At 46.1% G+C, this 22,791-nt stretch overlaps 1 protein-coding gene across 3 annotated transcripts in view; it reads left to right on the plus strand.

Moving 5' to 3' along the window:
• NAA25 (N-alpha-acetyltransferase 25, NatB auxiliary subunit) overlaps positions 1-22,554 on the plus strand; it is a 115,122-nt gene extending 92,568 nt beyond the window's left edge. For all 3 annotated transcript variants that reach the window (XM_073563482.1, XM_073563555.1, XM_073563614.1), the window contains exons 20-24: positions 908-973; positions 1,055-1,152; positions 6,000-6,107; positions 13,659-13,805; positions 20,881-22,554. In XM_073563482.1, the coding sequence (XP_073419583.1) occupies positions 908-973; positions 1,055-1,152; positions 6,000-6,107; positions 13,659-13,805; positions 20,881-21,003 (542 nt within the window). In that variant the 3' untranslated portion in view covers positions 21,004-22,554. The remainder of the gene's footprint in view (positions 1-907; positions 974-1,054; positions 1,153-5,999; positions 6,108-13,658; positions 13,806-20,880) is intronic.
• The last annotated feature ends 237 nt before the right edge of the window (positions 22,555-22,791 follow it).

The raw sequence follows: 22,791 nt of genomic DNA on the forward strand, positions 1-22,791 counted from the left end.
GTTAACATACCAGTGCCCTGGTGCAGGGAGCTGGTAACCAAGGTAAACATCGGGTTTCTAAGTGCCGCGCGGCGCTTAGAAACCCGATGTTTACCTTGGTTACCAGCTCCCTGCACCAGCGCGCTGGTATCTAACGTACACATTGGGTTTCTAAGCGGCGCGATGCGTGCTGGCCAGCGGGAGACCAACGATCAAAAAAATGTCCAGGGCTTTCGAGCACGATCAGCGGCAATACCCCGCAGGGGGGCCGGTCGCTGATAGGTGTCACACACAGCGACCTCGCTGGTGAGATCGCTGTTGCGTCACAAAACTTGTGACTCAGCAGTGATCTCGCTGGTGAAATCGCTATGTGTGACACAGGGGCTTTACTGTCGTTTTGATAAAATCACTGTTTTATCTGCAGGAGATTCACTAGAGCACAATTAAACCTGCTGCCATGTAGTCCATATTCATTAGCTCCATCTAACCCCACCACTGTCAGCTTTCTGACTGTACACAGAGAGCTGCTAATCAGTGATGGGGGCGGGGTTCTACACAGCTCAGCATTCAGAGAACTGCTAGAACTACAGCAGATTTATCAAAAGAACATCAAGCAGCCCAGTGTGTGGCACATCACTGAAATCAGAGTCTCAGGCTCTACATGCTGCTGTCAGATGGGCCAGCAGAAACCTTATGACAGATTCCCTTTACGTACTAAAATTCTGGCCTGCATCTACCACTTTGGAAAGTTTGTTAATCGCTGATGTTAGTTTCCATCTCCATTCAGCTCCAGTAACCACTTTAGATGTTCATTGAGGCTGCAGGCAGAACCATAGCATCTGACCCTTATTACTCTGTACTCTGTTTTTTGTTTCTATGTGTGGTCCTTTTGAAGCTACTTTTAATTTTATTTTTTTTCCATATACAGATGATAGTTGCGAAGTCCAAGAAAAAATTGGGAACAGATTAAAATCTGCTCTTGGCCATTTGCAAGGTATTTACAAGTACACTCAATATTGTTGCTCGGAGTAGAAACTTCTCACTTTTAAATATTACACTGTATTTTCATTTTTAGATGTTTTTCACCAATGTAAAGGAGACCTATTAAGCATGCAGGCGGGTCACTGTAAGGTCTCGCCCCATATCATCGAGAACTTGGTCTTCTTTGTTGAGGTTAGTCCCTTAATGTTTGAGTTAAACATTATTCATGATTTATGTAAAGTTATGGACAATTAGCTTACCCATTTTATGGGTTCATCCAATAATTTAAAGGGGTCTACACTTTGGCCATCTTAGTTGGGCCCTTACACCTCTCTATACTAATAGCTCATGCCGGAGCTGTGCACTTCAGAGCAGTGTTTCCACCACTCAGTGGGGATCTCTGGACCCTCAGCCATTTTAAAATATTTAAACATTTTAATAAATGATAGTTATCCTTTAAATTTCACTCTGATTATTTTCGTGGAATTTTTTTTTTTTTTTTTAAATAACGTCAGGCTAATTAACCCCTTCACGACCAATGACGCCACATAGGCGTCATGAAACCTGGTTCAAATCTGACCAGTGACGCCTATGTGGCGTCATGACTTCAAAGCCCCCCTGCGGGTCGGGTGACCGGGGTCACTGAAAGGTCACCCGACCCGCAGATACAGGGGGCTTTGTAATTCACCACAGGGGGCGTGGCTTCGCCCCCACGTGGCTACAATCGCTCTGATTGGCTGTTAAAAGTGAAACAGCCAATCAGAGCGATAGTAATATTTCATCAATGAAAATTGATGAAATATTACAATCCAGCCATGTCCGACGCTGCTGCAGCATCGGACATGGCTGGAGACACCGATTCCACCCCCCCCCCCACCGGCGATCGCCCCCCCGCAACTGAATGACAGCGGCGATCTGCCGCTGCTGTCATCTGCCCCCCTCCCATTCCCTCTGCTCCCCGCCAGCCTCCGATCCCCCCCTCACCCCCCCCGGTACCTCCTGAGTCCCCCCGTCCCTCCCGGTGTCCCTCGGGTCCGGATGATGGGCGCCGCCATCTTTGAAAATGGCGGGCGCATGCGCAGTGCGCCCGCCCGAATCTGTTGGCTGCAGATTCCATTCTTTCATTTTGATCACTCTCACAGTGATCAAAATGAAAGAAAAAGTAAATAAACCCCCCCGATTATCACCCCCATAGGTAGGCAGATCTAATAAAATAAAGAAAATATTTTTTTATTTTTCCATTAGGGTTAGGGTTAGGGTTGAAAAGAGGGTTAGGGTTGAAAAGAGGGTTAGGGTTGAAAAGAGGGTTAGGGTTAAAAAGAGGGTTAGGGTTGAAAAGAGGGTTAGGGTTGGAAAGAGGGTTAGGGTTAGGATTGGAAAGAGGGTTAGGGTTGGAAAGAGGGTTAGGGTTGGAAAGAGGGTTAGGGTTGGAAAGAGGGTTAGGGTTGGAAAGAGGGTTAGGGTTGGAAAGAGGGTTAGGGTTGGAAAGAGGGTTAGGGTTGGAATTAGGGTTAGGGTTGGAATTAGGGTTAGGGTTGGAATTAGGGTTAGGGTTGGAATTAGGGTTAGGCTTGTGGTTAGGGTTATGGTTAGGGTTGGGATTAGGGTTCGGGGTCTGTTGGGGTTAGGGTTATGGTTAGGGTTGGAATTAGGGTTAGGGATGTGTTGGGGTTAGGGCTGTGGTTAGGGGTGTGTTGGGGTTAGGGCTGGAGTTAGAATTGAGGGGTTTCCACTGTTTAGGCACATCAGGGGGTCACCAAACGCGACATGGTGCAACCATTGATTCCAGCCAATTTTGCGTTCAAAAAGTTAAACGGTGCTTCCTCCCTTCCAAGCCCCGACGTGTGCCCAAACAGTGGTTTACCCCAACATATGGGGTATCAGCGTACTCAGGAAAAATTGCACAACAACTTTGGGGGTCTAATTTCTCCTGGTACCCTTGGGAAAATAAAAAATTGGGGGCTAAAAAAATATTTTTGTGGAAAATTTTTTTTTTTTAATTTTCACGTCTCTGCGTTATAAACTTCTGTGAAGCACTTGGGGGTCCAAAGTGCTCTCCAGGCATCTAGATAAGTTACTTGGGAGGTCTAGTTTCCAAAATGGGGTCACTTGTGGGGGGTTTCTATTGTTTAGGCACATCAGGGGCTCTGCAAACGTAATGACGACCGCAGACCATTCCATCAAAGTCTGCATTTCAAAACGCCACTACTTCCATTCCGAGCCCTTACGTGTGCCCAAACAATAGTTCCCCCCCATATATGGGGCACCAGCGTACTCAGGACAAACTGTACAACAACTTTTGGGGTCCAATTTATCCTGCTACCCTTGTGAAAAAAAAATTGCTGGCTAAAAATCATTTTTTTTGAGGAAAAAAAAATATTTTTTATTTTCACGTCTCTGCGTTATAAACTTCTGTGAAGCACTTGGGGGTTCAACGTGCTCACCACACATCTAGATAAGTTCCTTAGGGGGTCTAGTTTCCAAAATGGGGTCACTTGTGGGGGGGTTCCACAGTTTAGGTACATCAGGGGTTCTGCAAATGTAACATGATGCCCGCAGACCATTCCATCAAAGTCAGCATTTCATAATGTCACTACTTCCCTTCCGAGCCCCGACGTGTACCCAAACAGTGGTCCCCACCCACATATGAGGTATCAGCGTACTCAGGACAAACTGGACAACAAATTTTGGGGCCATTTTATCCTGCTACCCATGTGAAAAAAAATTGCTGGCTAAAAATCTTTTTTTTTTTTTTTTTTGTGGAAAAAAAAATATTTTTTATTTTCACGGCTCTGCGTTATAAACTTCTGTGAAGCGCTTGGGGGTTCAAGGTGCTCACCACACAACTAGATAAGTTCCTTGGGGGGTCTAGTCTCCAAAATGGGTCACTTGTGGGGGGGGTTCCACAGTTTAGGTACATCAGGGGCTCTGCAAATGTAACATGACACCCGCAGACCATTCCATCAAAGTCAGCATTTCAGAATGTCACTACTTCCCTTCCGAGCCCCGACGTGTGCCCAAACAGTGGTTCCCCCCCACATGTGGGGTTACCAGCGTACTCAGGACAAACTGGACAACAAATTTTGGGGTCTAATTTATCCTGGTACCCTTGTGAAAATAAAAAATTGCGCACTAAAAAATAATTTTTTGAGGGAAAATGTTTTTTTTTTTTTTATTTTCACGGCTCTGCGTCATAAACTTTTGTGAAGCACTTGAGGGTTCAAGGTGCTCACTACACATCTAGATAAGTTCCTTAGGGGGTCTAGTTTCCAAAATGGGGTCATTTGTGGGGGAGCACCAATGTTTAGGCACACAGGGGCTCTCCAAACACAACATGGTGTCCGCTAACGATTGGAAGTAATTTGCATTTCAAAAAGTCAAATGGCGCTCCTTCCCTTCTGAGCCCTGCCGTGTGCCCAAACAGTGGTTCCCCCACACATATGGGGTACCAGCGTACTCAGGACAAACTGGACCACAAGATTTGTGGTCCAATTTCTCCTGTTAGCCTTGTGAAAATTAAAAATAGTGTGCTAAAAATCATTTTTGAGGAAAAAAAATTATTTTTTATTTTCACTGCTCTGTGTTATAAACTTTTGTGAAGCACTTGGGGGTTCAAAGTGCTCCCTACACGTCTAGATAAGTTCCTTAGGGGGTCTAGTTTCCAAAATGGGGTCACTTGTGGGGGAGCTCCAATGTTTAGGTGCACAGGGGCTCTCCAAATGCGACATGGTGTCCGATAACGATTGGAGCTAATTTTCCATTCAAAAAGTCAAATGGTGCTCCTTGCCTTCCGGGCCATGCCGTGCACCCAAACAGTGGTTTATGACCACATATGAGGTATCTGTGCACTCAGGAGAAATTACTCAACAAATTTTAGGATCCATTTTATCCTGTTGCCCATGTGAAAATGAAAAAACTGAGGCTAAAAGAAAATTTTTGTGAAAAAAAAGTATTTTTTTTTTTTTTACAGATCAATTTGTGAAGTACCTGGGGGTTCAAAGTGATCACTATGCATCTAGATAAGTTCCTTGGGGGGTCTAGTTTCCAAAATGGGGTCACTTGTGGAGGAGCTCCAATGTTTATGCACACAGGGGCTCTCCAAACACGACATGGCAACCGCTAAATATTCCAGCATATTTTCCATTCAAAAAGTCAAATGGCGCTCCTTCCCTTCTGAGCCCTGCCGTGCGCCCAAACAGTGGTTTATGACCACATTTGAGGTATCGTTGTACTCAGGAGAAATTGCCCAACAAATTTTAGGATCCATTTTATCCTGTTTCCCATGTGAAAATGAAAAAATTGATGCTAAAAATTTTTGTTGGAAAAATTAAAATGTCCATTTTTTCTTTCCACATTGCTTTAGTTCCTGTGAAACACCTGAAGGGTTAATAATCTTCTTGAATGTAGTTTTGAGTAGCTTGAGGGGTGCAGTTTTTAGAATGGTGTAACTTTTGGGTATTTTCTGCCATATAGACCCCTCAAAGTGACTTCAAATGTGAGGTGGTCCCTAAAAAAAATGGTTTTGTAAATTTTATTGTAAAAATGAGAAATCGCTGGTCAACTTTTAACCCTTATAACTTCCTAACAAAAAAATATTTTGTTTCCAAAATTGTGCTGATGTAAAGTAGACATATGGGAAATGTTATTTATTAACTATTTTGTGTCACATAACTCTCTGGTTTAACAGAACAAAAATTCAAAATTTGAAAATTGCAAAATTTTCTAAATTTTCACCAAATTTCTGATTTTTTGACAAATAAATGCAAAAATTATGAACCTAAATTTACCACTAACATGAAGCTCAATATGTCACGAAAAAACAGTCTCAGAATTGCTAGGATCCGTTGAAGCGTTCCTGAGTTATTACCTCATAAAGGGACACTGGTCAGAATTGCAAAATATGGCCTGGTCATTAAGCTCAAAATAGGCTTGGTCATGAAGGGGTTAAATACAGATTCCGTTTTTCTATTTCCATTGACCTTAATCTACACAGGCTTATTGCATTTAAAGGTCTTGTTTTTGTTTTTTTTTTCTATTAGGCCATTTCAGTTGTTCTCTGGGTATCTGGATATTTTGCTGGTGTCCTCAGGCCATTTAAATCAAATCTTCAAAAAAAGAAAAAGAAGAAAAAAGACAGCTGTGCCACCGTAAGTGTGTATGACTTCCCTGTGACCTTGCTAGTGATTACTGTGCCAATACATAGTAGTAGATAATCAGCCCCTCGTCTTTAACAGTTTGTCTATAGTGATGTTCTGAATTTAGAAGATTTAATTTTTGGATCTTCATTTTGCAGCCATTGTGCTTTATTTTTCGTTAAGTAACAGTTGTAAAATTCATTTTAGCTATAGTGTCTGATGAAAGGGAATGTGTCAGCAGGGTTTTGCTATGCAATTTGAACACAGGATTTGTTTGCTTACAATGATTGTTTTAGCACCAGGACTTATTACTGTGACTAGCTGGTCTGTGAGCCCTGGTCCCACACGCCCCCTCCTGTCATAGGCTGCTGACTGTCTATGAACTTTGTATATGCAGAGTCTGGTGTGGGCGGGATTAGTTTTCTCAGCTCTGCTGCATTGCTAGATCTAAACTCTTGTGTCAGAACTGCTGCACCAAGTAATCGAAGTGAAACATCCTTGGATTCAGCTTCACTTTGCCTACATTATGCTGCTCTCAGAGGACGTAGCAAAAAGAGGGATTTTTGGAGCCTTCATTGGGGGACACAGATTACCATGGGTGTATGCTGCTGCTGCTAGGAGGCTGACACTATGCAAAACAAGAAAATGAGCTCCTCCCCGGCAGTATACACCCACTGACAGGCACCATGCACCTCAGTTGGTGAGAAAGCAGTAGGAGAAGCAACCAAAACTCTCAAAATGTACCAACCCAACAAGGGACTCGAAGACCCAACACTGTACAACTTAAACAGGGAGGGTGCTGTGTCCCCCAATGAAGGCTCCAAGAAAGAGATTTTACGGTAAGAACCCAAAAATCCCTCTTTCTTTATCGCCTTATTGGGGGACACAGGTTCCAAAGCAGTCCCGAGGGTGGGAACAGCAATAATGAATGAGAAGGAAGGGCTTAGGTCGGCTGACGAGCTACCGCCGCCTGCAGCACCTTCCTACCAAAAGCTGCATCAGACGAGGCCTGGGTATGAACCCTGTAGAACCTCGCAAACGTGTGCAATGACGACCAGGTCGCGGCTCTGCAAAGTTTTAAAGCCGAAGCCTGGTGTTGAACCGCCCAAGAAGCCCCTACAGCCCGGGTGGAGTGGGCTCTCACTCCCGGAGGGGGCCGTTTCTCCTAAAGGCGGTAAGCTTCCAGAATGGTAGAACGAATCCAGCGAGCAATTGTGGATTTGGAAGCCGGAAGCCCTTTTCGGCGACCTTCAGAGATGACAAGCAGGGAATCGGATTGACGAAACGAAGCGGTCCTGGCAAGGTAGACCCGCAAGGCTCTCGCTACATCCAGGTTGTGGAGCGACTTTTCCAGAGGGTGGACAGGCGCAGGACAAAAAGAGGGAAGGACGATATCCTCATTAATGTGGAAAGGGGATACCACCTTTGGAAGGAAGGAAGGAACTGGCCTGAGAACGACCTTATCCTGATGGAGGATTAGGTATGGGGAACGACAGGACAAAGCCGCCAGCTCAGAAGCTCTCCTAATGGATGTAATGGCGATCAGAAAGGTTACCTTCCAAGAGAGAAGGGACAGAGGTATGTCCTGAATAGGCTCAAACGGCGCCTTTTGAAGAGCGCCAAGTACGAGATTGAGGTCCCACGGATTTATCGGAGAATGATGAGGAGGTGCCACGTGGGCGACTCCCTGGAGAAAGGTTTTAACTTGCGGCAAGGGGGCCAGATCCCTCTGGAAAAGAATCGACAGAGCCGATACCTGGCCCTTGAGGGTACTGAGGAACAGGCCCGCATCTAAGCCGGACTGGAGGAACCCAAGAATGGATGGAATGGAGAAAGACAACGGAAAGACATTATTGTCATTGCACCAACGGAAAAAAGCCTTCCAGTACCGATGGTAAATGCGAGAGGAGGCTGGTTTCCTAGCTCTAATCATCGTCTGGATAACCTGGTTGGAAATACCTGAGTCTCTTAGAATCGCAGCCTCAACGGCCATGCCGTTAAACTCAGAGACTGAGAAATCTGGTGGTAAAGGGGGCCTTGAGAGAGAAGATCTGGACGATCTGGAGGCCTCCAGGGAACGTCCGCGAGCATGTTCACCAGTTCTGCGTACCAAGGGCATCTTGGCCAGTCTGGAGCCACTAGAATTACTGGGATGCCTTCTGATTTTATCTTCTTGACCACCCTTGGGATCAAGGGAGGCTGGTTTCCTAGCTCTAATCATTGTCTGGATAACCTGGTTGGAAAAACCTGAGTCTCTTAGAATCGCGGCCTCAACGGCCATGCCGTTAAACTCAGAGACTGAGAATTCTCGTGGTAAAGGGGGCCTTGAGAGAGAAGATCTGGAGGCCTCCAGAAAACGTCCGCCAGCATGTTCACCAGTTCCGCGTACCAAGGGCATCTTGGCCAGTCTGGAGCCACTAGAATTACTGGGATGCCTTCTGATTTTATCTTCTTGACCACCCTTGGGATCAAGGCAAGGGGCGGGAACAGGTAAGGAAATTGGAACTGGGACCACGGAATTACCAGGGCATCGCAACCGACGGCTAGAGGGTGCCTGGACATGGCTACGAAGCAAGGAACTTTGTGATTCATCCGCGATGCCATGAGATCGATGTCCGGGGTGCCCCAACGCTGGCAAATCTGGTTGAAGACTGTGGGGTGAAGGGACCATTCCCCTGACGCTAGGCCCTGGCGACTTAGAAAATCGGCTGCCCAATTTTCCACCCCTGGAATGTGGACGGCAGAGATCGCCGGAACATAAAGCTTTGCCCAACGCAGAATCTTTGCCACTTCTGTCATTACTTGCCTGCTGTGAGTACCGCCCTGATGGTTTATGTACGCCACGGCCGTGGCGATTGAGCAACTTGAGGTCCAAGATTGGACGAAGGGAGCCGTCTTTTTTCTGGACTACGAAGAGATTCGAGTAAAAACCTGAAAACCGTTCGTTTGAAGGAATGGGAACAATAACTCCGGCGGAAAGAAGGGAGGAGACGGCCTGCCAGAACCCTGGAATCTGGGACCGCTGTCTTGGGGGACGAGACAGGAAGAAGCGTCTGTTTGGGGGGGGAGGAAAATTCGATCTTGTAACCGGATACGATGATTTCCCTGACCCAAGCGTCATCGACAACGGATAGCCATGCGTACTTGAAAGAGGAAAGTCTGCCTCCCACCCTGGAAGAATTTCCAGGTGGGGGTGACCCGTCACTTAGATGAAAATCTGCCGGACCGGGAGCCCGAAGACCTGGAGGGGGAGGGCTGACCTCTTGATCTCCATCGGGGAGCGGGTTTATATGATGGTTTTCTCCAGTCTCCTGAAGCGGAGGGCCGGTCCAGCTGGGATGAACCTTCTGTGGAAGAGAAGGGGCGAAAGGACCTAAACGGCCGAGAAGCTTTTCTGTTGAAAAACCTTCTAGGCCGGGACTGGCATCCGAAATTATCTGATCCAGCTTGGCGCCAAAGATCCTAGAGCCGTGAAATGCCAGGTTGGTGAGCGACTTTTTAGAAGTGGTATGGCTAGTATGTTGCTGTTAGCTCTTGCTACGCACCCGGCCGCATCCAAGGAGGCGGCCAAGAGGTATTTACCCGCATAATTAATTTTTCTGCTAGATCTGCCAGCTCGTCCTGAGGTGCTGCCGCTAAGATGCCCTTGCGAAGAATTTTTGCCCAAGCTGAAATGTCTTTCGCCACCCAGGCGGAGGCGAACATAGGACAGAGGGAGGCGCCGGATGCCTCAAAAATTGACTTAGCCAGCGATTCTATTTGCCTGTCTGTTGGATCTTTAAGCGAAGCCCCGTCCGGAAGGGATAAAACCGTCTTAGAGGAAAGACGGGAAACTGGTGGATCTACCTCTGGACCTTTGGTCCATTTTGTCGTGACTAGATCCGCATCGAAGGGATATAGCACATCTATTGTAAGTACTTGCGGCCTGAAAAACGTTTCTCAGGATGTTCCCAGTGACTGGATAAGGAAGTATCGAACTCCTTGTGATTAGGAAAGGTTCGAGAGGGAGGCCTCGCTCGCTTAAAGGAAACAGAGCATTCCGGAGTGGGTGCCTTATCCTCCTTTATTTTGAGGGTTTGGAAGATAGCCGATATGAGACTATCCACCATGTCCCGTGTTCTAGCCATGTTGTCCGCCTCTGAGTCAGATCCCGATTGGGAATCATCTGACCTAGGGTCGTCTGCTGATGAGGGAGACGAGGAGCGTAAAGCGGAAGGACCTTGCGAGCTGGGAGAAGAGCCAGACAGCCCACTTCCTAGAACCCCTACCCGGCCTGTCCGTCTGAAGGTCGCGGTCAGGTGCAAGCGACTCACCTTGAGAGGCGGTCGGTGCACAGGTGGCTGTAGATAGCTGAGGTAAACGTTCTAAGACCTGGACCAAGGACTGAGACACTTTAGTCAAGTCAGAGACCGACTGAGACATTGCAACGGCCCAATCTGGGGGCGGAGTGCTCTCATTTCGGGGCTCGGGGTGCTCCTGAGGGGCAGACATAGTGGAAGGGCTGCAGGATGGGCAGAAAGGAGACTACTGACCTGACGCCCACTTTTTACAGCGCGCGCAGGCGTAGTGAATAGCGGTGGGTCTGGAAAAGAGGGCCCTTGTAGGGTTGGGCATATGTGTCCTATGTGGCATTTGCACTAACCTTATAGGGAACTGCCGTGGGGAGCTAATTGTAGCGTCAGACAATAGCAGCGCCGAACCTTCCGAGGTTCAGATGCGCAGCCGAACACCGTTGTGTCCCCCAAGCAGAGATCCGTTGACGAGAGAGAGTGATATCCCAGAAATGACAGGCTAATGCTAGCGGCGGGGCTTGGCCGAGCCGCGTGATTGGATGAAGACCGAGGGTGGGCGCGGTTAAAGGGAGAGGCTGACGGCGCCGAAGAGAAAGCAGCCCTGTGATGGGCTAAAACAGGCGCGAATAAAGCGTGCGCAGAGAGGGAGGCAGGAGCTTTCATAAAGAAAGTGAAAGTTAAGAAGGCGTCTCCCACCCGAAACTAATGTCGGCCGGCGCACCCGGAGCCCGCAGGCATATGAAGTACCGATAATGTGTGAAAACTGTAAAGCGCTGCGAAATTTGTTAGCGCTATATAAAAATAAAGATTATTATTTTTATTATTATTATTACCAGGTAACTGCTGCCCGCAGAAAAAACACCGCTGAACCTGCCCCGAGATGTACGATAGGAGGCGAGGCGCGCGCCCGAGGAAAAAAAAGGGGGGGCGGGAATTTCAAACCGGCTATTAGAGGAGCCGGCCCTGATAACTGCAATGTGGAACGAATGCAGGGCGGGAGATTCAAACCGGGGGCTGAACTGGCTACCAGAGGAGCCTGTGGGATGCTGCAGGGCTGAATAGGTCAGCATTGGTCCATTTGAATGCGGGGCTGGAGGGGACATTCAGACAGCTTACCTGATGTCCCTGAAGAGGATGACCGCAGGGACCCACGAATAGAGAGCAGGCCGCTTGGAGCGAAAGTCCTCTGTACCCGCACCATGTCCCCATAGTGCAGAAGACTGCGCCAATTTCTTGCTGGAAGAGGAAACATCACCGCTGGTGACCGCCGTCTTCCTCTCAGCCCTGTCCCGGGAGAGGGGTGAGGAGGGTAATCGGCAAGGACCGGCCACCCGTCATCAGCCCATAGCACCTGCCTGCGGTCCTGAGAATTGCGATGTGTGCAATACCACATTGCTCGCTCAGCCGCCTGATATGGGAAAGCAGGATGAACTTACACCCTGTTTCTCGATGCTGAATCTGAAAAATAAATGGAAAAGATTAATACACACAACTAAAACCTAAAAAGGAAAAAGAAATCGTTAAATGCGGATCTGGGGAGATCCCGGTCCACCTCCTACAGACAATAAGCACAAACTGAGGTGCTTGGTGCCTGTCGGTGGGTGTATACTGCCGGGGAGGAGCTAATTTTCTTGTTTTGCATAGTGTCAGCCTCCTAGCAGCAGTAGCATACACCCATGGTAATCTGTGTCCCCCAATAAGGCGATAAAGAAATCCTGCTGACAGATTCCCTTTAAGCATAATCTGTTATCAGACCGACCCTTTAAAGGAGTTGTCCCGGTCTAAAAACTACAAGTCTGCTGTCACTTTGTTAGGTCTAAAACTACAAGTGTCCATTCACTCTAAACTTGTAAACTTGTGAACCCTCACGTCACAAGTGCTGCACTATGTGAGTGTTCTTTGGGGTCGGCGCCAGGAAACAGCAGTCACATCACCAAAAGTATGCGATATGCGTATTTCTGGTCACATTCCAACTAGGCTGTTTCCGACCTCATTCAGTGCACTTGCATTGAGTGAGGTCAGAAACTGTCTAGTCAAAATGTGTCCCGAAGTCTGCATATCGCATACTTGCAGTAACATGACCGCCGGCAGCGGAGAATCCTTACAGCTCACAGTGAGCGTGATGTGATGATTCACAAGTCTCCAGTCATAGAGTGGGTGGAACTTGTAGTTTTAGGAGGAGCAACCTCTTTAAATGAGTATGTATAAAATGTGCAAAGCATTGTGATCAAGTGAATCCTACCACCATATACTAATTAGTGTGTATCCTGGCCAGACCTTGTGCCGAGTGGCCACAGTAATTCAGGTGGTGCTGGAATTGGCATACACTGCACTCATTTTTAATTTTTTTTTATTTTTTTCAAATCAGATCATTTTTATTGATTATTTGATTTCATCAACCATTACATACCTTGTACATTATGTAAAACACAATAAACTTTATAAACCAGTTTAACCCTTACAATCAATATAGTCCTATACCTGCCAAGGTAGCCCATGCCAAGCAAAGTTATTAATTTTGTCCAAATGAAGATTTTTCCAAAGACTGGTGAAACGTTATTAAATACAAGGATTATACCAAAATTAGGATTGGTTGTATGTTCACTAACATGCTTACGAACAGAAAATAATTGGTATCTATATGTCCTCAACATACAATATTTAAAAAGCCGAAATAGCCAACCGGTCTAGTACAGTTAACACTGCACACTTTTTAATGCTGCTCTAAATTCCCATTCAGAAAACAATTCAGCAGGTATTGGGGTATGTGCAGACGATCCGGAAATGGCATCTCTTTGCGCGCAGAGCATGGTCGCTGCATCCAAAGCGCCGCCGTCTATTGAACACAGGTGAATCCGCATGTTATCACTGAACCGTGCCGATTCACCGCGTCCAATGCATTGTATGGGTGACATTTCTCTTGCAGAGATGCATGTCTCCGCAAGAGAAATTTACATGCTGCGGTCTGGAGAGACGCGCACCACATGTCAGTTTCCGCAGGTGAGCCGCGGGCGTCTTTGGATGCATAGTGGACATGAAACTTCGTAAAATCCCATGCACTATGCTGTAACATCTGGACGCTGTGGGTTGGACGCTGCAGAAGTACGCAGCTCCCAACCGGCAGTGTTTACTGATCGTCTACACATACCCTTAAAGTGTTGTTTCAGTACATTGTGATATGAGCAACTTATAAACCTTTTATTATTTAATAATCAATACACTTCAGCTTCTGAAACTTTTTTTTTTTGTGTGCAAATTTTTGTCTTTACAGCCTCCAGTATTCATTAGCTTCCAGGATTATGTTACTGGGCTGCAAACTTTGCTAACAAATGTGACAGACTATATACGGGAGGTGGAGACCTCTCTGATAGCACTGAAAGTTGAAGATCTCTCCCTTAATAATGTCAATTTTACAGAGGTGGGTTGTACATTTTCATGGTTTTAGATAGTGAAGCAAACAAAAAGTAAAGAAAAAAAAATTGATCCCGTTTAAAGGCGTTTTCCCACAAAGTTAATTTTAATCAATAGATCTTTGAGTAATAATACATTCCACAATTGGATGACTTAAAAAATAAAATAATAATGTTCCTGTGTCAAGATAATCTGTACTGTGTAACGGTTGTCACAGTACAGGGACATGACCTGATCATACCACAGCTCGTGGGCAGGGGGAAGCAAAAGAGTATACAGACGGGACACCACTGGGTCACAGCTGATTTTTTTTTTTTTTTTTTTTTTTTGTGAGGTTAAACATTTCACTCCCTGTTTTTAATCTGTTTTACCTCAAAGAAAAAATAAGCTGTGATCCCATGCCGTCCTGTCTGTATACTCTTTTGCTTCCCTCTCCTGGCCAGTGGATGTGATATGATCAGACCATGTTCCTGGTCAACAGACCCAATCATTACACAGTAGATAGCAGAGGCACATTCATAAGATTATCTGAACACTGGACCTTTTTTTTTTTTTTTTCTTTTACTACATCCAATTGTGATTTTTATTCCAAGATCTATTAATTTAAAATGCACTTTGTTTGTTAGAAAACCCCTTTAAATATGATGCATTGTTTTATCATCCTCACTGTCAGTTAGTTTTATTTGTATAATTTTTATTACTACTATTTTTACTATAAAATATATCATGACCCCTATATTAATATGTAACCTGTGTAATAATTTATAATGGGGGCTAAGACAAGTTTTTGGCTTCTAAGGCTAATTTTCATTGTGTAAAAAAAATAAAATAAGATAGTATAACATGCGAAGTTCATACATGTCACTTTTGCCTTTGTGTACATGCATATATCTTGACCAAATCACCTGAAACGAGAAGAACTATATATGATCGAGCCATTGATGTCTAGACTGCTTTTCCCTAGTGTTCAGTTCGGATCCTCAGGGACCTCCTCAGACTCCAGAGTCCGAGCAGAATGCTATGTAAGGATCCCGTTACACTAAACAACGCTCCAGCGATCCCGACAACGATACGACCTGGTCAGGATCGCTGGTGCGTCGCTACATGATTGCTGGTGAGCTGCCAAACAGGCAGACTCACCAGCGAGGACGCAGGTAATCAGGGTGAATAGCGGGTAACTAAGCGCACGCGTGCCTCTCTGTTACCCGCTGGTATCCAAGGTAAACAGCGGGTAACTAAGCACGCGCGGCGCTTAGTTACCCGCTGTTTACCTTGGATACCAGCTCCCAGCACGAGCACACTGATATCCAGAGTACACAGCGGGTAACTAAGGGACGCGCGCGTTTAGTTACCCGCTATTTACCCTGGTTACCAGCTCCCAGCGTCGGCTTACAGCGCTGGGAGCTCGCTGAACGTTGGTCTCCCGCTGCCACACGCAGCGATGCGTGCTGGCCAGTTAGAGACCAGCAATCAAAAAATGGCCCAGGACATTCCTGCACGATCAGCGATACCCGGGGGGGGGTCGCTGATGAGTGCCACACACGGCGAGATCGCTTATGTGTCACAAATTCGGTGACGCATCACCAATCTTGTTAGCAATCTCGCTTAGTGTGAAGTACCCCTTAGTCTATCACACCAGCCCACCGAGAGAAAATTCTGAATCATTCCTCACAGCTGTCATACCTTCAGATTTCTTGAGTCAACATGGTTGATTGCCAGGGTGATTTCTGTTGCTTCTCAGGTTCTCAAAAGAGGAACCTCCTTCCACAGAATTGCTGACGCTTCTAGCCATTTAGGCACACTCGGAGATTTTGTTGTAATTTGCCTTTCCATTACTTGGATTCCAGGAGAACATTCTTCAAGTTCTCCTGGCCCGCTTAGTCCAAGGCCTCTAAACCTTGGATATTTAAAGCAAACTTGACAACTGATTCATGCTGTCCGTTACACAGGCAGCATGAATTGGACACTGGCACTGGCTGCCCTAGTGCATACGCGTCATTCAGTCCTGGGTGAATCATGTTTTGAACCTAGATTCTGTTTGCTTCTGCATGAGGGTTCTGAGCAAGATGGAATTGGTATTCTGAGCTGTTCCTTAAGCACCACACGTTCCAACTGCAGCGAGCTATTCTATCTCATTTCTACAAGTTGTTGCTCAACTTGAACCTTTTCATCAGGTGCCCTTTTTTGGTCCTTTTGCAATTGTCATTAGCTGTCTGCACCAGCCCTCCTCCACAGAAAATCCTTCCTTTATCTTCATTGGCTGGTCTGGTAGTGACGACATACAACAGTTTATTCGGTCGTCCATGACAGCACCACCTGAGAGAGGGGATCCGCCCTTTAGAAACAGGAAACCTACAGATACAAAAAGGGTGGCACCTCTCCCACGCATCAGTTGGTTTCCTGTTCCTAGAGGACAGGACTCTCTACAGATCGTCCGTCATGGAATCTTCATTGAATACCCAGGCCGGCTGACCGACCCAGGTAGCGAGGGGGTCTCCTACCTCGGTCAGTGCGGGGTCCCTGGAAGCGCCACGGTGGGGCCGGGTAGGTCACCACGGCAGTGGACGAAGCAGGTGGAGCAGGGGTCCGGTGGATGCCGTCTCCAAAGCCAGCACCTGGTATGTATGCCCCGGTGCGCTTCCCCAGGCCCGGTCCTTCCGGTCGGTGCTGTCCCCTGGCCGGGCTCATGGCGGCGGGCGTGGGGGGGGGGGCTGGCACTCCGGGCAGGGCTGCGCGGCTCCTTCGCGCGCGCTCCCGCAGGGCTCTGTGAGCGGCGGAAGTGACGCGGCGGAAGGGGCGGAGCGATAGCGCCGATACCGGAAGTCGGGTGCCGGCCGACCTCCGGCGCGCGCCGCGGGTGCATGCCGGTCCGGGGGTCGCGCGGCGACCCGGAGCATGGGGGAGGGAACGCAAAGCCGGGTGGGTGGTGCTATGGCAGGTTGCCTGCTGACCCGGACAGGAGGCCATATAAGGCAGATGGGGACGCCGCTGGGGTGCTTCTGAAGGCCCCAGCAATGGATACGTCGGAAGCCCCCTTAGTCCAGCAGGACGAGGCGCAGGAGCGGCCGCAGAAACAGGCCAATACGAGTAGCCAGCAGAAGAAACAGAGACGAACTAGCGACCAGAGCCGCGAAAGTTCCTCCAGAAAGGACCCCCCTGCCTCCCTCCGTGATCCGGTACCTGCCTCATCTGCATGGGTAAGAGATCTCCGTGAATGCAGATCTCCTGATGCAGTGTTCCCTTATGTTCTTTTTCAGGGGAAGAAGGTTACGGGAAAACAGAAACACAGGGAATGTGCCCTCTGTAGTTCCCCCCTACCAGATGGCCACCCTAAAAAGTTATGCCAGCCATGCATACGGCAGACGGTAGGAGTTATTAAGGACAGGGAGTCCAGGGGTAGATTGTCAGGCCCTTATACTCTCCCCCGTTTATGCAGGTAGCGGAAGAGACACCTGACTTCACTTCAAACCTGAGAGACATGATCAGGGCAGAAATGAAAGCTTTACCTCAAAGAGAACCTTCTAGGAGAAGAGAGGCTAGTGGTTCAGGCTCGGAGGCCTCAGTCGCCCCTGGGAAGGGGGACAATTCCTCGGACTCCTCCTCGTCTTCCTCGGATGAAGACTCTAGCCGGTTCTGCTTCCCCTTAGACCAGATGGACAGATTAGTGAAAGCTATACGGTCCACCATGGGGGTAGCGGAAAAAAAACGGGAACTCTCAGTGGCAACATCATCAGTTAAGAATGTCATCTAACCTAAAAGAATTGACAACGGTAGAACAGGCAGCTAAAAAGCTCCTTGTGTACCTACAGGGCCATCACGTGCGAGTGTTCTCCGACAATCGGGTCACAGTGGCATACATCAATCACCAAGGCGGGACCCGTTCCAGACCCCTGATGTTTGTAGCAGAGCTGTTGTTCCATCTAGCAGAACAATACTTCCTATCTTTAACAACATTGCATATAAAAGGAAAAGACAACATCACGGCAGACTTTTTAAGCCGCAATCGGCTAAAGCAAGGGGAATGGTCTTTAAACACCTCCATATTCAATCTGATTGTTCAAAAGTGGGGATATCCAGAGGTAGACCTATTCGCCACCAGAGACAACACGCAATTGAAACAATTCTGCTCCCTGAATCCCAGAGAAAATCCTCTGGCGGTAGATGCCTTCCTGATAAACTGGGACTTCAAACTAGCCTACGCCTTCCCTCCCCTATCTCTTCTACCCCTGGTGATGAGGAAAATCAGGAAAGACAGAGCGAGGGTTATAGTCATCGCTCCATTTTGGCCCAGGAGAGCATGGTTCTCATGCCTCAGGACCATGTCGGTGTCCGATCCTTGGGTTCTGCCGGACATCCCGGATCTCCTGTCCCAGGGCCCAGTCTTCCATCCTCAGGTGGCTGGCCTTCATCTGACGGCGTGGAGTTTGAACGGTCATTATTAGAAGAGAAGGGTTTCTCCGCAGACCTAATTAACACCCTACTTAAGAGTAGGAAAATCATTACCACAAAAATTTACGTTAGAATTTGGAAAAAATTCCTTCAAAACTCAGAAGTAATCGCTGGGGATTCAGCACCTATAATGCAGATATTAGAGTTCCTACAAAAAGGTCTAGACATGGGACTCTCTACCAGTACCCTTAAAGTACAAGTGTCAGCCTTGGGGGCTCTGTTTAGCTGTAACATTGCTGGTAATTATTGGATAAGCAGATTCATTAAGGCAGCAGGTAGATCCAGGCCAATAATGAAGGATAGGTTTATGCCGTGGGACTTGAACCTAGTCCTCACTGCTATGACAGAGACTCCATTCGAACCTATCTCGTCGGCTTCCCTAAAAAACCTGTCCCTCAAGGTAGCCTTCCTGGTAGTTCTAACATCAGCTCGCAGAATAAGCGATATTCAGGCCTTATCTAGGTGTCCTCCTTATTTACAGTTTAAAGAGGATAGGGTAATACTTAGACCTGATCCAGCGTACTTGCCAAAGGTAGTTTCTAGTTTCCATAGGACACAGGAGATAGTTCTGCCATCCTTCCTCCCTAATCCAACTAACGAAAAAGAAAGGAAACTACACACCCTGGATCTCAATAGAGGCCTCATAGAATATCTGTCAGTCACCGATCCCTGGAAGAAAGATAATGCCCTATTTATCTCTCATCAAGGCCCCAGGAAAGGTTGTAGAGCATCAAAAAATACACTAGCCAGATGGATTAGAGAGGCGATTGCAATAGCATACACATCAAAGGGCAGGTCGCCACCCGGAAAGCTGAGGGCGCATTCCACCAGGGCAATGGCAACCTCATGGGCCGAAAGATCAGAAGTCTCCATCGACCAGATATGTAAGGCGGCCACTTGGTCCTCTCCGAGCACCTTTTATAGTCATTATAGGCTAGACCTGGGTGCTTCCACAGACCTCTCTTTTGGTATAAGGGTGCTGCAGGCTGTAGTCCCTCCCTAAAGCTGATATTACTCTCTGTAAATCTCTCAGGTGGTGCTGTCATGGACGACTGAATAAAGTCTTAGTTACTCACCGGTTAACGGTATTTTTCGGAGTCCATGACAGCACCCGTATATTCCCTCCCTTATAGTTTAATTGGGGTGTGCACGTCTTTTTTCTTGTATATGCTCACTGGTGATAAAAGTTATAATTGTAAAGAATACTGTACATAAATCATGCATTAACCTTGGAAGTCCTCTTGTGCTCTGTAATCCAACTGATGCGTGGGAGAGGTGCCACCCTTTTTGTATCTGTAGGTTTCCTGTTCCTAAAGGGCGGATCCCCTCTCTCAGGTGGTGCTGTCATGGACTCCGAAAAATACCGTTAACCGGTGAGTAACTAAGACTTTCTTTGGCGGGCTAGGGAGCGGTGTTCTCTTTCCACACCACTCAAAACCTCTGGTCACAAGAAGAGGCTTCACTCAACTTCCTGCAACTCAGAAGAGTCTTACCTCTTTCTTTCATTCGTCTCCCCTTTTCCAAGGCCATCTGGCCCAGACTGACATCTCGTTAGAGGTGGCCTACTTGAACTATCCAGGAGACAGTAGCCCCTTTGGCTATCCGGAAAACATCCATAATTCTCCATTGAGCAAAACGGCATGTACCATCTTTTTGCAATCTACATCCTGGGTACAGATTAGTTGCAGATGTTTTAGCCAGGAAATCCTGGACCCTGGAGAATGGTTCCTCCTTCTGTAAGTGTTCTGGCAGTTCTGCCATTGCTGGGGTATTCCCGACATGGATGACTTCACATTCTGTCTAAATCAAGAGCTCTTGGGCATTAGCAAAGGATACTCTGGTTACTCCTTGGGAAGCTGTATAGGATCACCCATTGTACCACTCTGTATTTTTATACCTATCTGGTATTTGCTTGAAGGCCATTTTATCGGAAATGTTAAAATGTGTTTTTATGTATGTATTAGATAAAGGGAAAAAATTGTAAAATAGCTTAATTAAATTGGATGGGTCCGGTCCACTTTTAAAATGAATATCACACGGACAAGAAATGCTGTCATGGGAGTATGCGCTTGGGCGTGATTTTTTTATGGTTTAGTGCAGGTTTGAAGGATTAGTGATCAACTGAAAAGTAATCATGAAAGTATAATTTCAGGATATGTATTCGATGTGTATAACCGTGGGTGTGATGTATAACTCTCCTGTTTAGTATAATTTTATGTTTGGCATAAATCCTAAGCATCTGATGGCTCCAATGGCATTTGTCTTCCATTTTGATTGGATGTTACTTATGATCAGTTATCTATTAAAAACAACCTTTTTTCCAGCAGTACACTTGTCCTGCCGTTATGTTGGCATATTTAGATTATGGCCGCAGTTGATCTTGGCCAGTAGTTGTCTCGTGGGCGTTATGCACAGGACCTTTCAGCAGTGACATAGAACCACAAGATGCCCGAGATCAGACACTGGGGTTGTTCAAGATGAAATGACCTTAAAGTCTGGTTGAATGTCTAAACTAGTAACGGCCACTGCACATTTGTAGCCTGAGCTGCACAATAAACATCTCCTTTTGTGTAACTTACCATCAACTTTTTTCTTTCAAAAAAATCTGTATTTATTTTTGTTTTCTTATTCAGGAAGAAAAGAAGTTTACAAAGTTGTCCTCAGACAAGGTTCAGAACAGCTACGTGCACTCATTGCAAGAGGTGGGCGATCTCTTGCGGAAGAGACTCGAAACAATAAAGAAACTAAAACTCTAGAATGTGAATAAGAACTGTCTTTCGAAACATTGTTGAGCTTTCTGGCGGTCATCCTAATCCAGAACTTCCCAAGAACGTGCATGAAGGACTTCAACAATCTGATTTTTTTTTTTTTTAAGTCGTGAATGAAATTTATACAATTTGGTTTAAATTATTGTACATAAAGCAGCAGCTGTGGCCTGCACCTGACCACTTTTTATACATGCTCATGATCTTTCAGTAATTAATTTTTCATACTTTCTTTTCCCCCTTCATGCGAACATGACTCTATACATGCAGCAATAGTAATTGGCTGAATCCCAATCGTTATTTCCCATCGCTAGATAAATTTTATTTATATTTTTTTTTTTTTTTTTGGGGGGGATGCTTAATTAAATTCCTTTTTTCTATTTATCTTTTATTACATCAATTTCTTCACCTAAACATGAACTGTGTGGTTTGCAAAATGGCCGCCTTTCCCCCTTCCTAGTAGGTTTTTAAATTATATGAAATGATGTTTCAAGAGCTTAAAAGTTTAATTTCTTTTTTGTCACTGCTCAGACCATTCAATGTTGTACACATCATCTGGAACATGGGCTTGAAAATGGCTGCCAAGTGTGGGATTGAGACAATTGACTCTCTCAATAAGCCACTTATTTCATCTAAAGATCCCCATAAACATTAAAGTCAGGCGAACCTGCCAACTATTGGCGGGATCTTCCGAATTTCCAGTAGCCAATCCTTTTGTATTCTGGGTGATAAGCTGCCGCCAACTAACACTGGCAGCGTCTTTCTCAAAAGAGAGCATAGGAGCGCTCAATAGAGCTCTGCCAAGCGCATTTTGTATATGGGGGATTCCTAAGGAGGTGGCTGTCAATAGAATAGTTGTTCAGTTGATGGCTATCTAATGGATATGGGGGACTTTAAGCATATTGTTAGCCATTTAAAGACCAGAAGAGCAGTCTACCCCATTGATACAATACTACATCTAAGTCGTAAGGCATAAATTATTAAAAGCTTTTGAGCCTGGTCTAGTTTGAGCCATCTCAACAAAACGAGCAATTTTTCCCAGTCGTTCAGGTACTTTGAAATGTCAAACCTGTGTTCCTTTGCTTTCTATGGCAGAAGACCATTTCACCATTCTTCAGGATCTGAAGAGGCTATCTCCATTTTGCTAACGATATTACAACATTTTGTATGCTTATTTATGCAACCCTGTCACTATCCGAGTGCTGGTGTATATTTATATAAATCTATATGTGGGTATGTATATTTGTATAGTATATAATTATGTACATACACATATGCATACAGACAAACATGTATGTGATGAAACGCTAATCTCGGCCCTACGTGCAGATAAAACAACCAGCATGAAAGGAATAGGTTTTGATTTGGGTTGCCGGGTGAGTTACAGACTTTCGCTAATCTTTTACCTGTTTTCACACACTGTATGTAAGGGTTCAGAGAGCCTGGCAATCGGGATTTTGCCCTATATTACAAACACATTTTGTTAGTGATCCTAGGTGGTTGACAAGAGTATTTTTAAAATAAATCCCTATGTAATACGCACTGTGTATGGCTGACTGAATTTTTGCTTTTCAAATGCATAATTTTATGGGTTTGAAAATTGCGAACGATGGGAAAAAATCTTCAAAATACAGATTGTAAGAAATTAAAGTGGAAGCATTTGTGGTTGGGAGAACTGGAGTTACGACTTGTTAAATTTAATTTTTTTTTGTCCGTCCTTTGCACTAGCTTGTTTGGAGCATGTTTTTTTTTAGCTTGTAAACGAGGAAGACAAATATT

Source organism: Dendrobates tinctorius, unplaced genomic scaffold (genome assembly GCF_039654945.1).
Source record: "Dendrobates tinctorius isolate UK_male_01 unplaced genomic scaffold, ASM3965494v1 ptg000003l, whole genome shotgun sequence".
In the NCBI taxonomy this organism is placed as follows: domain Eukaryota; kingdom Metazoa; phylum Chordata; class Amphibia; order Anura; family Dendrobatidae; genus Dendrobates; species Dendrobates tinctorius.